The sequence below is a fragment of the Lissotriton vulgaris genome, chromosome 3_1 (genome assembly GCF_964263255.1).
Source record: "Lissotriton vulgaris chromosome 3_1, aLisVul1.2, whole genome shotgun sequence".
NCBI classification, from domain to species: Eukaryota; Metazoa; Chordata; class Amphibia; order Caudata; family Salamandridae; genus Lissotriton; species Lissotriton vulgaris.
Genome location: NC_141689.1, coordinates 982,794,879 through 982,809,502, shown reverse-complemented (window position 1 = coordinate 982,809,502; position 14,624 = coordinate 982,794,879). Strand labels below are relative to the sequence as shown.

At 41.5% G+C, this 14,624-nt stretch overlaps 1 protein-coding gene across 4 annotated transcripts in view; it reads right to left on the bottom strand.

Annotated features, from left to right (window-relative positions):
* The window catches only part of LOC147727294 (protein prune homolog 2-like), a 1,486,257-nt gene that overhangs the window by 1,076,709 nt on the left and 394,924 nt on the right, over positions 1-14,624 (bottom strand). For all 4 annotated transcript variants that reach the window (XM_086961350.1, XM_086961348.1, XM_086961347.1 and 1 more), the window contains exon 5: positions 4,553-4,705. In XM_086961350.1, the coding sequence (XP_086817476.1) occupies positions 4,553-4,705 (153 nt within the window). The remainder of the gene's footprint in view (positions 1-4,552; positions 4,706-14,624) is intronic.

Sequence of the window (14,624 nt, the reverse complement as noted above, 5' to 3'; positions counted from 1 at the left end):
AACACTGTGTCATAGTCACCTCACATCTTGGCACTGTGTATCATGCAGGACTCATGACTTCCAAGTTTACAGATTGCTTATGTGCAGGGACATAGTGAACCCTCCCCCACCCCACCCCTTGCTTTAGGAACTACAATAAGGGTGAAGTTCTTGATAGGCCTCTTCTGTCTGAAACTCTGCAGACCATGGATCAGCTCATAATTAATGTGAAAAGATGGGTGAGTAAGTAAGTGAAGGAATGGATGAATGGCTGGGTGGATTAGTGAAAGGATGAAGGAATGAGTGAAAGGGTGAATGGATGTAAAATCAGAGAAAGGATGGATAAGTGAGTGACAATATGGATGAGAGAAAGGGTAAATAAACAGATGTATGGGTAGAATGGTGGATATAGAGGTAAAAGGGTGGATGGACGGGCAAAAGGGTGGATGGATGAGTGAAAGGATGGATGAATGAGTGAAAAGGTGGATGACGTGCGAGTGAATGGGTGGATGGATGAGTGAAATTATGGATGAATTGATCAATCGATAGGTGAAAGGGTGAATGGATGTAAGGATGGGTGGAAAGGAGGATGTAAGGATGGATGAGTGAGTGAAAGAGAAGGTAGACGGGCAAAAGGATGGATGGATGAGTGAAAGGATGGATGGATGAGCGAAATGATGGATGGATGAGAGAAATGATGGATGAGTGAAAGGATGGAAGAGTGATAGGGTCAATGGATGGATTCATGAGTGGATGAGTGGATGCGTGGGTGGATAGATGGGTGATGGGAGGTCTAAGTGAAAGGGAGATGGAGAGAGAAAGGAAGGATGGATGGATAAGTTAAAGTATAGATGGATGGTGGACAGGATGGATGGGCAAATGGGTGTATGGATGAGTGAAAAGAAGGATGTAAGGATGGATGATTGAAAGAATGCATAGATGAGGGAGTGTAAAGAGCAGGATGAATGGATGAGTGAAATGGTGATTGGATGGATTAATGGACGGATGAGTGGCTGGGTGAATGGATGGATGGATGAGTAAGTGAAAGGATGGCTGGATGGGTGAAAGCATAAATGTTTGGATGAATAAGTGAATGGATGGATGGGTGGAAGTGTGGATGGATGAGTGAAAGGATGAATGAGGTAAAAGGATGGATGAGTGAAAGGGTAGATGGAGGAATTGAGGGAAATGATGGATGGAAGGATAAATGATGGATAGGTTTGGAAATGGTTGAATAGGTCTGGCTATGGATGGGCATACAGATGGAATGGCAGAATGAATGGTGAAAAACTAAATGATGGATGAAGGAATGTATGGATTCCATGCCCCCGGGTGGCTCAACCCGCCATTTCAAATCAACACATGACGTCAGGCAGCAAACGCAGAACTTGGGCTTGAAATGCTACTTCTGCCTGCCAAAAAACAGAAACGAATTCCTTGTACAGTGCTGTAGTACCACAAAAGGTGCTCTGCTGTTGTGCTGCTGGGTGGCACTGCTCCCATGTCACTGGGAAGCAGCGCAAGCAGCCCTCCACCTGCCACGAGGCCATGATAGATGCATTAGGGCACAGTTCAGTGTAATGCTGCTGCGGGGAAAGGCAGGCAAGACAACATAACCTGCACTTGCAGACAACAGCACCGACATGACTGAAGTCCCTTCCACCACAATTGATTTTTCTTTTAAAATGTTGCACCCCTAATAATATTGTGCCCAGGGCAACCAATCACACTACGCCACTGCCTACCTGTATGGATGACATCTGACTCTTACACCCTGTAGCCCTCACTGTCTTAAGTAACATTTCCTATACATTGATTTTCACATTTACGAGTCATTGTCTCTATATAATATGTGTGTGATGTAACACACTTCAACACCCTGCCGTACATACTTTGGATAAGAAGCACTAAAAAATAAAAATTAAATACACACGAGAGAAGTCTATGTGAAGATGATGGGAACCATTGGAGGCTGGTAGCAAGGTAGGACTGGCCTGACCCGGCAACGGGTGTTTCACTGGTAGGCTGGAGGGGGGGGGGGGTGCGTTTTGTTACTGGCGGCTGAATCTGTAAAGTTCCTGGTATATCCAGCAGTTCCAGGCAACAATAAAAGTGTCACAATAACTCTGGTGAATAATGTACCAGCTAAGGTAGCACAGAGGTTAATATGCCTGCTGCAAAGAATGTGTACCATGCATATCAAAGAACAGTATTGTATGCGCAGGGCTTAGTGGGTTATTGCTTCCGTCACTGAGATATTTTAGTTAATGTGCAGTTCATATATTACATATGTAATCTAGCACAGTGAACTATGAACTGCCATTAAAAAGCTGCATTCAAGCTCCATGGTACAGGTTACAAAGTTATGTTTTCTTCCCAGTTTTTCATTACCCAGATGTTGCTAAAAATGGTTTGTTTGGGTAGAAATACATTTTTATCATTAAAGTCCATGCTAACTACCGTGCTATGTTCTGGAGCCTGTGTTTGCGGTTCTTCAGACCAAAGACACTTACAAAATGCATACCATTGTGGGTGACATGCATCCTACAACTTCTAGTTCCCGTTGCCTTATGCCTTTCTATACACTGATTTACACATGTATGATTCATTGTCTCTGTATGTATGTGTGATATAAAGTGCTCTGGTACTCTACACTGGTGTGAGAGGTCCTATGAAACAAATAAAGTACATGTGAGAGAGAGGCACTGTTGGTGATAGAGAGGGAATCCTTGAGAGCCCCATCAAAGATTGTCCTATCCTGGTGCAAAGTAAGGTCAGCATTTATTATGCTTTAGAAGCTAATACATTTGAATATAGAATGACAAATGTGTTGTAGAATGCACCATGTTTTCGTAAATTTTCTTTGGGGTGCAAAAACAAAGGCTGTACGTTGTAAAATTGTTTATAACACACAACTTCTGAACTTTGCAAATGTTTCCAAACATATCAGCAGTTAGGAAACCACAACTGTTTGTAATTCAGAAATGCACTGGAAACAGAGTTTTAATAGGATCAAAACAATCAAGACACTTTACATGGTGATGTTCAAATGATACATATTTGCCAAAACCACATCATCACACATTAGCATTTGTGCTCTATATAGTTTTATATATGTAAAACTGCATGTTGGCATTTTGCTTCCATTCAATAGAAAATGTTCTGTATATAAAAGACAGTGCCTCCTTCTGACCTACAATATTGCCTCAACAGCATATACAGTTTCTAGTCAGTAGCACACTTCTGTGCATCAATGAGAATCTGCAGTTTACAGCTCACAGAAATTAAACAGCCCAAGCAGTAGACTACTTATCATATACAGGTACAATAAGGAGGGGTGATATATGGCTAGCCAGGGCATTATGTAGTAATGGAGTAATGTCAACTCCTATCTAACCTTTCTAACCCACAATAATACCATAACACTCACCAGTGTGCAGATATTTATAGCAGATGCAGGCTGATTAATAACTTCTTTTTCCTGCTTAATGCTCTTACCCTCACATAAGACCTGTCAGCTATGGATCTTATCTATCACTCAGTACTGTACCAGCCCCTATACCACTTATAACCAGATGAACAGACATGGAATACCTGAAGCGATCTGACACATAAACCTGGCCACTAGGAGGACTGCACTCTAGTCCAGCACTGCAGGTCCCAATTAGCTACATCCCATGGATGCCTCTTTACATCTCATAATGGCACTGCTGTGTCTGTAAAACGTGCCTTTTGTTCCGAAGGTTTGTCCGGAATTTAGACCTTCGTCCCGAATTTATGTCCTGAATTTTGACTCTTTGTCCTGAATTCTTACCATCATCGTCCTGAATTTGCACCCATCCCAGTTGGTGAATCTAAGCCCATCCAACTCAGGGATGCTAGTATTGCAACGTTGAAATGCCTGCTCAGTTTAACAGAGGTCTTCAAACGTTCATTGTTACCACCGGGGATTGTTATTCTTTTTATGGCAGTCCTACATCTATCTTCCAAAGATTATTTAGATCGATCATGCTGGTATACTGCTGTTTCTGGTATGCTTTTGCACTGTATGCATTCTGGTAGTTATTTATATGTTTTTGTCTTTTTGTTGTCAGTGTAACTATATAGATGCCATGACATTACACTCTCCATAAAGTAAGTAAAAGGAAGTATGAACCTAAATGCTTACAAGAAAAAAGTACAAGATTCCAAGTACAAACTATGATTTTGTAATAATCTGCATATGTTCATTATACTTTTTGTGACACTGTGAGCCGAAAATATCAAATCATGCCTAGAAAGTTTATTTTCATGCGAAATATAGTTTTCTCTAAAGCATCACCAACATTTAACAGATTAAATCGGACCCAAAGAGAATATTACAGGGATGTAAACACAGAAGCTATATTCTTTAAAGTAGTTCATATATGACTACACAAATTACCACAACGTAAACATTTTAGAAAATAGAGGGTAATAGCGTTTTAAAGCTGACATGTCCCCCTCTCTGTTAAGGAGAGTTTTCATTAGGAAAATTACAGGGCAAGAAGATTTAGCTGTCCTTTTTGCGTATCTTTATACTGTTATTACTTACCTTGAACAGGAAACTTGGTTTCCTTTAGATCACAGATAATCTCTTCACGCGGAGGCAGCTCTGGAAACCTTTTTTCTAAAATGCTGAGTATTTCCTCTTGTTGTTCTGTAATCTTCTCTGTTTCAGAGGCCATGCATTTGAAAAGGATGCTTCCTGAAAAAGAAGCAAACGTGCACTCATTTTAGCCAATCAGTTAACTTCTGCATGAAGCTCCTTGAGACCCTCACAGGTGAGTAGTTTGCTCACTAATCCCTGACTGATTGATTGACTGAAGCTCATGCACCGAAAGAGACAAATATCTTTGCTGGTTGTATTCATGAGCAGTGGTGGCTCCTCTGCTAAGGTGGAGGAGAGTTGCCCCACTGCTTAGAAAAAGGTGAAATAAAACAATAATAACAAGTTTTTTATCGTATTATTTTTGGTTTCTGTGGGCTGAGTTATGGAGGGGCGGGACTGGTGGCTCAGGGTGGTGGGAGGACTGAACTATGCACGCTAAGTGCGCATGACTGATTGGCCAGCCTTAGCGGAGTAGCCGCCACTGCTTGATGAAAACTCTGTAGACATGATACTCAAGCTTTGAGCCTGCAAAGTTTGGTAGATGTTGGTCAAATTGTTGAAATGTTATTAGATCGCAAAGAGTGTTAGTGTTTAACTCCAAACCCACTCAATGAAAGTCAACAAAAATTTAATGGCATATCAGCATGTCCCCTTTCAATGCGTTTTCTTGGTTTGATTACATTTTCTTCTTGTGGAGAAGTTTGGCTCAATGGTTAGAGCGGCAGACCCTGATGCAGAGGTCTGGCCTGGGACCAGGGTTCAATTCCTGCCTCGGTGTGTCTTGGGCTCAATTTCCTCGGACCTGATAATTCTCACCTCTGTGCCTATTCTAATCATGGGTCCCACTCTGCAACTCTGGGCAATAGCTTGCCTAATCTCCGCAATGGCCCCAACGGTGCTGGGATGCCTGGCTTCACCTTGGGGGTGCCCAGGAGTGGACATTTCACAGGGAAAAGACAGGAAGGGTTCCACAGCGGTATGCGTACAGCGCCAGGAAACCCCGGTTGGGGTATAAGTGTGCTTTACAAGTACAAATTAATTTCTAGTTCTATCAAAGAGAAAAGTAAAAATGTGATTGCCCTGTGCATGTGTACATGTTCCAGTACAGAATAGAATCCATAAATGATGGTAATGCCAGGAAAATTATTAAGAAAACTTTGCCTACAAACAAAAAAAATGCACATGTGTGATTCTCTCATTTATGCAGTTTGTATTCACTAATCAACCCTCTAATTGTTCACTAACTTTTGGAGGAAATTGAAAACACTGATTAGCTCAGTAGGATAGCTGGTGTAGCATAATGCAAAATAGGGCAATGTGAAGGCAAACTATTCTTGCCAGCATCGGTAGGACTGAAGGAAAAAAAATACATCCCACCCATCCACAGCAAGGACACTGAATAGCACCTGCCTGTATGGGTAGGGCGTGTGATACACCTAGCATTGTGAAGGGCGAGGGCCAAAGAAACACACCCCTCTTGAACAAGGTAGAGGGCTTACACACATCAGCCCTTGTAAGTGTGGGCAAACAAAATAGGTCAGTACCAGGTACTATAGGTAGATAGTGTCTTTGTTGAAAGTTGGGTGCACTGTGTTGAATGATACTTGTATTACAAACGTATGTGCCCATATTGTCCTGAAATTCTAAAATCACAAATATGTATTTCTTTCTACAAATGGCTTCTCCCTTTCCCTCTGGCTTGGTGTTCCTCAAAGAAAGATCAAGAAAAAAAACAGTTAAGAATATCCAAACTAATACTAGAAATTCCTTTTTCTACTACTACAATAGGCCAGCCCTATCTCTAATTCAGACGACCCTCCTTATCTTTTCTTGTCAGTTTCTGTTGTGGCAGTGTTCTGGGAGAATCTACCTCTGAGTTCTATTCTTGCAACAAAGGAAAATATAGTAATACGTCGATACAACAATAAAGGATAATAAGCAAAATTGTAATTTTTAAGTTTTTTCTCTTTGGCCAATTCCATAAAACCTGTGACAGTATTTGAGTGCTGATCTTGGTGACCTTATTGTCTTTCAACCATGCCACCTCTCCAGTTTGTGGGATGGCAATCCCTCCCAGTTTCTCTAAATGTGGTTTGAATTCCAATATCAATATGCCACATCTTTACTCCTGTCCATTTCAGATGCTTTCCGATTGTATGGACTATCGCTTGACCTGGACACTCTGCTGCTAGAAATTGGGTTACTTGTTGAGTGGGGTGAAACCCTACTCAAGCCACAGCTACAATTTCTGTCAGGGTGAAGTTGGAAGTAAACCCCAAATTAGCTTGTGCTTAACCCTCTGGTTACTTGGCACAAAAGCTGTCAGGCTTAACTTAAAGGCAATGTGTAAATAATGTATATAGCACTTCCAACAGTAATAAAGTAAAAACACAATTTAGAAACATAGAGTAAAATGTAATTAATTATTTGACACCAAAATGAAAAAAATCCAATCAGTAGAACCAGAGATATGCAATTTTAAAGATTTAAGTGTAAATAGTGCGTAAAAGCACAACGCACCAACTATTCAGTTCAACTGCAAAGAAGCACAGGCCGGATAGAGGGATCAAGTTAAGCCTGCTGAACAAAGTACGTTAAATCCTGGTTTGCTGAGCATTGTGTGATCCCGCTAAGATGCATAACGCAGCAGCAGTTCTGGGAAAGCTGCAAGGTTGCTATGTGGCGTTCTGCACCATCATTGAGGATACCTTTGACAAGGTGCTTTTGATGCAAAGTCCTGCAATGAAGATGTGTCACGCACAGGCAGTTCAGAAGAAGCTGCAGGACTGTGATGTAGAGTCCTGCATCATTGTCGTGGATGCCGTCAACTAAGTGCTTGTGCTGAGAAGGTCTGTGCTGAGGATGCGTCCTGCAGTGGTGGTTCACAGGAGACTGTGACCTACAATGAGAGGTCAGGCATTGATGATGCATTGTGCTGCGGTGGTTCCAATGTGGCTGCAAGGAGATGTGTCGCACTGTGTCAGTTCTGCTTACAGGACCACAGCTGGGCTACCAGAGCACCCTCAGTCCCAGTTCCAAGGGTGTACTGAAGAGCTGGTTCTGAGGGTCCACTATTTACAGCTAGTACCTTGAAGTAGGAGAAGGTTCTCGAGGTTCCACCCCCATAAACGTTTGGAATTTATTTCCTCCCTGCCCGGACTCCAGCTTGTCTGGGGTCACAAAAGACAAACCCTTTGTGAGTGTGCTGGGCAGAGATTTTGTGATGTGCAAGTGAGGTAGGTGACAGCTCCTCGCCCCCATCAGGTTAGAGATGGCCCATTCTGCCAGTTACTATTCCCCTTTGTCTCACTGTCAGGGAGCAATACACAAAGACCAACTGCCAGCTACACCCAGTCATATGACCCAAAAAATAAGCTGCAGGCACCAAATGGTTGGGATAAGACAATACCAACTTTCTAAAATTGGCATGTTCGGAATTGTGACTTAAAATCCAACTTGACCATTAAAACAGGCTTTACATTACCATTCTTTAGAAACCAAAGCAGGCCTAGCAGCAGTAAAAAATGTATTTAAGAGTTTTTTACTACCAGGACATGTAAAAGGTAAAAGTACATGTCCAACTTTTTAAATAGTTATCAAACCGAGGGGGAAGAAAGAGGAGACCGAATCAGAGGGGCTTGTCCTCCTATCAGTTGTATCAAAACCAAAGAGACCCCTACTCTTTGTATGGACTAACTCTCCATGAGAAAAAGAAAGCGTTAGGTTTTCTTATATAACACTCACCCACCAGGGTTGCCCCTTGGTGGCATGGTTCATGATTGGGTCCAGCCCGTTCCGCTGTGGAACGGGGCATACTACACCTAACCGGGAGCACTTTTTTGTTGTTTTTTAAATGATGTAAAATTATGACAAAATAGGAGTGGGCGGGGTCTTATGTGGAAAGTGACATTAAAAATACCTGCCTAGTAGATAAATTATAATTTATTCAGGCCTCCAGTTGATATGATTAAAAACAGGAGGGACAAGAAAGTGTAGATAATAATGTGCCTACCTTTCAAAATGGTCTACATGTTTCAAGCCATTCCCCAAGGCATTACTTCAGGACCAAGGAAACTAACTCCTCTATACCACTCTAGTTGTATTTTTCTAGCTGCACACACTGCTTGGTAATAAGTATGTACACATACGTACGTACAGCACCTACTTGGTGTTACTGCTTGTAGTTCTGTAAAAACATTATGGGAGAGTTATTTTGCCAGAATACTCTTGGCAATATACATTATTTAAAATTGATAAACCACTGTATGTGTCATAATGACTGAGCACGTCGTATTTTCCTTTCACCCTGTCTATCACCGTCTTTGTTTCCTCCTAGTGCTTTCTATGTTTTCTACTTTTCCCTTTATTGCTAACTTTGCTGTTCTTCTCTCTGTAAGGCACCCACTAGACTTCCTTCCAGCCTGTGCATCACAGGACTACCTCATAAGGTAAGTGATCCCTCTAATACCCTACACTTGGGCAAAGTGAAGACTAGACAAAATATACTCCCAGCTTGGCAAACGTTGACGATAAACACTGCCCGATCCTTTAAATGAAGAAAACATGAACCAGGCTATAACTCACTTACAAGGCCTAAGTACGCCAAAACCAGTATAGCATTGCTTGTGTTTCAGTTTAAAAGGAAGATGTCTTGGTAGTTTTGGCTGTAGTGTTCCTATAGGAGCAGAACTAAGTCTGATTTGCATGTTGCGGTTACTCTTTGAGGTGGCAGTGTGCGCAACAAACACCATGGATTGGAATGTAGCCCCAATAATTACCAGTGGCTGAGATTAATTCAAGCATTCCATCACTTTTATTATCACAAAAACCTTCTAAAAAATATCCTAATGACAGGAACATCATAGAATAAAATACTGCAGTTAAGAATATTGTTTTTCCAGTGTATAATATCTGTTTAGTTAATATTGTTGTCTATAATATTGTTTTTTAATTGTCCTAGTTTGGGTGCCATAAGTTATTCTTATTTTGTTTTTAATTATGTGAGATTTATTAGTTAATTTTACTGCTAATTACCCAGCATATTACATGTCTCGTGACATCTATTACATCACTGATAATATCACTCTAGCATTTGCAATGAAATTAATGATGAGATAACTGCATGGCAGTGGTGTTAGTTAGTTTGTCATAACTATAACTGTTGAATTTCAGTGGTTTCGTACATTCAACACATTACATTGTCACTGACATTTTCACCTATCACTTAACCAGAACATTCCTTTAACCTTTGTGTTTTTTCACTGAAAAAAAAACAATCAAACAAAAAAATATATATATATACGTACACACACACATACATGTATATACATTATTTGCTGAGTATTGTTTTAATTGTTTTAATTGATGTTTGGGATACTGTTGTTTATGCTAAGATTGTATTTCTATATTTATTATTAAATTTGTTTCCCAACAATTTGAAGAGGACATATTAAATATTACCCCTCCAAAGTTCAACACTTTCTCTACTGTTGCTTAGGCTTGAGTGACAATACTAAAGCTAACTCCTTCCAACTCCAACTATTTCCTTACTGTTGCTTAGGTTGAAAAGGGTATAGGAAGTTTGATCCCTGCAAAGTCTAACGCTTTCCCATCATTTGCTTAGGTTGGAGTGGAAATAGTAAATCTGACCTTTCCAAAGTCCAACACTTTCCCAACCTTTACTTAAGTTGCAATGAGAAATAATATTCTAAACCCTCAAAAGACTAACACTACCATTGCTTAAGTTGAAGTGGGAATAATGAATTAGACCCCTCCAAAGTCCAACGCTTTCCCTACTGTTGCTTAGATTGGAGTAGGAATAGTAAATTTGATCCCTCAAAAGTTCAACACTGTACCTACTGTTGTTTAGGTTGGAGTGGGAATACTAAATCTGACCCCTTCAAAAATTCAAATCTTTCCTTACCGTTGCTTCGGTGGAAGTTAGAAAAGTAACATTCAATCTTCCAAAGTCCAACACTTCCCCTACTGTTGCTGAGGTGGGAGTGGAAAATGTTATTCCTCTAATTTTTAACACTTTTTCCAAACATTTTTGTAGTTGATGTAGTAAGTTTAATTTTGTTTTATTTATTTGTCTTATTTATATGTCTTTTATTCCAAAGTATTTTAATTGTTTGCTTGTTATTTATTTCATGTTCTTTGTCTTTATTAGTTTGGAGGTAGGATTGTACATAGTTTTTCCTTTTTTGACAGTTGTGTGTGTAAGTTGTATCTATTTAATGTTTGTAATTTTTGTATGTTAGAATATTAGAATGTTGTTTTTTAAATTTTAGTTTGAATCAAAATAATTAATACAGTTTTAATTTAATCATTCTGTACTTTTGTTATAGTTAAATATTCTATCCTACATTAAAATTACATTAACTTTAGATTATGTAATAAATTATATTTTTTTATGTGTTGTATTTATGTTTTAATTAATATTACTAGGTCTAAATAATTAGATACTTTAAAAATAATGTTATTTATTTATATATTGTTTTATAAAATAAGAACTGAAACCGTAACTCTTTGAAGACCCTACTTGAGTTGGCTTGAGGAGAGGCATCTATGAATCCTCAGTGCCTCCTTGAATGACTGTCAACAAACACAAACATTTGAGGGAAAAGATGTATACTTAACTACAAGTGGCACTCCTAGTTCTTGAGACCACACTTCTTTGAAAAATGGGAAAAGGGATGCTTTCATAAGGTCAGGACTATTGAGAGGTAGGAGGACAAAACAACACGATTCTTTGTAATAGGAAGTATAATGGTTATTCTTTGTGTCTTGCCAATGCAAGCTAATGGTATTCTGTTTCCTGGGTCACTGGAAAAGATGGCAGCACTTGTTCCCTACACAAGGGCTCAATGTATTAGCTACAAGCACCTCATTGGTCAAGGATCCCTCTTTGTCCCATCCTTTGCCCATTGCACCTCATTTCCTTATTTCTGCTATCTGTGTTCTAGTTAGAATTCTTGTTTTTGGATTTTCTTTGCCACTTTTGCTATTTATGCTTGTATAGTTTGAGTGCTTTTTTCTGCAACTTATTTGTTTTTTCTCTCTTATGTATATCTATGTTGGCTTTACAATCTTACACAACTTGCTTGGTTTCTCTTCACCTTACTCTCATTGACTATGGGGGACCGTGGGGAGACTTCTGCGGGAGGTCACTTTTCATCCATCTCTCAAGAAGTAGAAAATAACGGAAGGGCAACCTGCTATTACCAGCCCAAAACCCACAGTAACTATTGGCATTGTCCACAATAGGATTTTAACAAAAGCTGTCCGTAGTGGCCCTAATAAATAGGGTAAGGGAAGGACTGGACGTATATTTTACCTGCATAATTACAAGAGCCAGATATGTAGCAAACTAAAACAGTATTACAAAAATTAAAAAGGGAATTATGACTGATGGTGTGTGCCCATGGCCCTAGTACAAAAACTCATAACTCCCATCACTGTAATACACTGTTTCACATCTGTTTTCTGCCCAGGCATTATTTATTGAATTCCTGTATCACAAAAGCCAAGATTATTCCCTTACATCAGCCATAATATTAATCACATATGGCCTTACTGTGATTGTTAATTTCTACATTTGACCCAAAACCTGACCCCATAATTCAGCCATGAGTCATGAAAGTGGCATCACCTAAAATAAAAAATACCATCCCAGCGCCTCAACTCTCTGGGAGCCGCTTTTCCTGATTGCAAGGAGGGCCTGAGAATCCACGCAGCACCTTTGGGAGAGACTTATTCAAACTTCTCGGCGCACCCGCTACGCGGGTGCTGCTTTGCTCTCAGGAGAGAGCACCTTACTGGGGACACGCTGTGAACAGTCACCTGGGCGGCACTGTGCCTGACAACAACAGGGCACACAACGCTAGCAGGGACTCGGTTTACCAGGAGTCCCTGCTTCACCACGCACACCTGGTCCCGCGTTCTGCCGCCAGCCACGCCACAGGATATCCTCCCGCCCATATAACAAACACACTCACCCGCTGCACGGGAGCGAGCAGGAGCATCCCGCGAGAAGCCCGGGACAAGGGCGGGACCGTCTGTGGCCGTCCGGGGCTGGCCAAGGCTGGGCTGGGCCACCCCCCTGACCCTTGGTTTTGCACATGGACAGCAAATAGGTACATGGACTTTTTGTATTGCATTGTGTTCTACATCTGATAATTGCCCTTTTGGGTTTCCTGTGTCACATAGGGGAAAAGCGTTTTGTCTATGCCAATGTCAACTCGCTCTGGAAAGGGCAAGCAGGTGGGGGGAGGTTGCGTCAGTGGTACGCTCAATCAGTTTATCACCCAAGCATGTACTGCCATAGAAAAGGAAATTGCCATTACTGAGTGTCGGCTCTCTTTAGAGCCTCTTAACCACAAGGGCTCTTCTCTAGGGCCACTAGCATTGGCAGTGTCTCCTGCTATCAACCACAAGCGAACCAAAAAAGTCACATCTAGCATATTGAAGAATACGCCCCCACTATTAGTAACCTTAGACTCCCCGTAAATTCACCGGTACAACCAGAAGCAGCGGGTGTTGAAGGTGCCAGATTAGTCACTTCTAAGAGGAAAAGAGCCATGAATGATCTAAGGGGTGGGTATTGGAAAACCTCTAAAAGGTTTAAGGCGAAAAGCTCCAAGGGTAGAGTGAAAGCGGTTGGGACAGGGAGGAATGAGAAACTTATGCCATGTAGAGGAGGAGGTATTTTCTCGACTGGTGGCCAGTCCATGCGTCCGACAAGAGAGCAGGCGATCGCAAGTCCGAAACAAACACCAATCACAAGCTCCATACCCCAGTTATCCCCTATCGCTCAGATAGAGAAGATCATGAAATCACTGATTCTCCCCGTCCTTGAGAGGGTGAAGGTATTAACAGAGAGGCTCGACAGATTCGAGCAAGCCACTCTAGACAATTTCTTTTCCCTCAAATCGTTAATTAAACTTCAATCTAAGAATAGTCAGGAGGTGTGCGAGCAGAAGGAAAACCAATTGAGGGATTCTGCATCCCCAGTGGCGAGGATATCAACAGTTCCAAAGGTAGCTCCTGGTCTGACCTCAGAAATGACCAAAACAGTACCACCTGTACTATCTCATCTTGCCCAGCCAAGTATTCCAACTCCTATTCCAAGCTTGGCTAAAGGCAAAAACTGTCCCCGTCAAGGTGTACCCACACAGTGTCAGGAACTTAATAGCGACCTTAGTAAAGGAGGGGGACCCAGCCTTAATCAAATCGCAACATCACAGAACTTAAGCCCGGCTGTGACTGGAGACAACAAACCTTTCCCATATTAACTTACCGCCTTAATGCCTGCCTTATGTTGTTGTGCTTACTGGGGTACCACAGCTTAAGGCTGGTAAATAAGAATCATACAACGAGCTTAAAAATAAAACCACGCATTGGTTGAATGAGAACAGACCTCTACCAAACCAGCTCGACGGCCAGGTTATACATGTCAGAAGGGTAAGCTGGGTTGGTAATAGGATCAAGGACACACCAGGGGATTGTGTTTTGGTCAATTTTCGGAACAACAGGGATGCTAGGTTTATTTGTAATCAACACTATGGCCTTGGTAGCTCAGGAATTGGCACATACGACCTAAGCTATTTCCACCTACAACCAGCACGACATCTGAATGGTCGCCATCAGTCCTGGGGTGGGAAGCAGAGTGGGCCCTACTCGAATAGGATGGTGCGTGGTTACTGACAGGGCGTCTATTTTCCTGCCAAATTAACATCTCTCACAGCGGACATGTCGGGTCTAGAGTGTATAGTAAGCTTAATGTTCCATCCGGGCCCAACCATTTCCTTGACACCCCTTCTCCTCTTAATGGCAATATCCCCACGGTTATGCCAGTCTTTGATACTTTTTCATCCCAGAATAGCTTCAAGGCTGCTGCGCCAGAGGGTACGCTATTGGGGCTTCATCCCGGGTCCAGTATGCTTGCTACACAGTCTCCCTTGGAGTCTGCTTCAGCCGACTCTAACTTAAGGATCCTTAGCTGGAACCTAGCGGG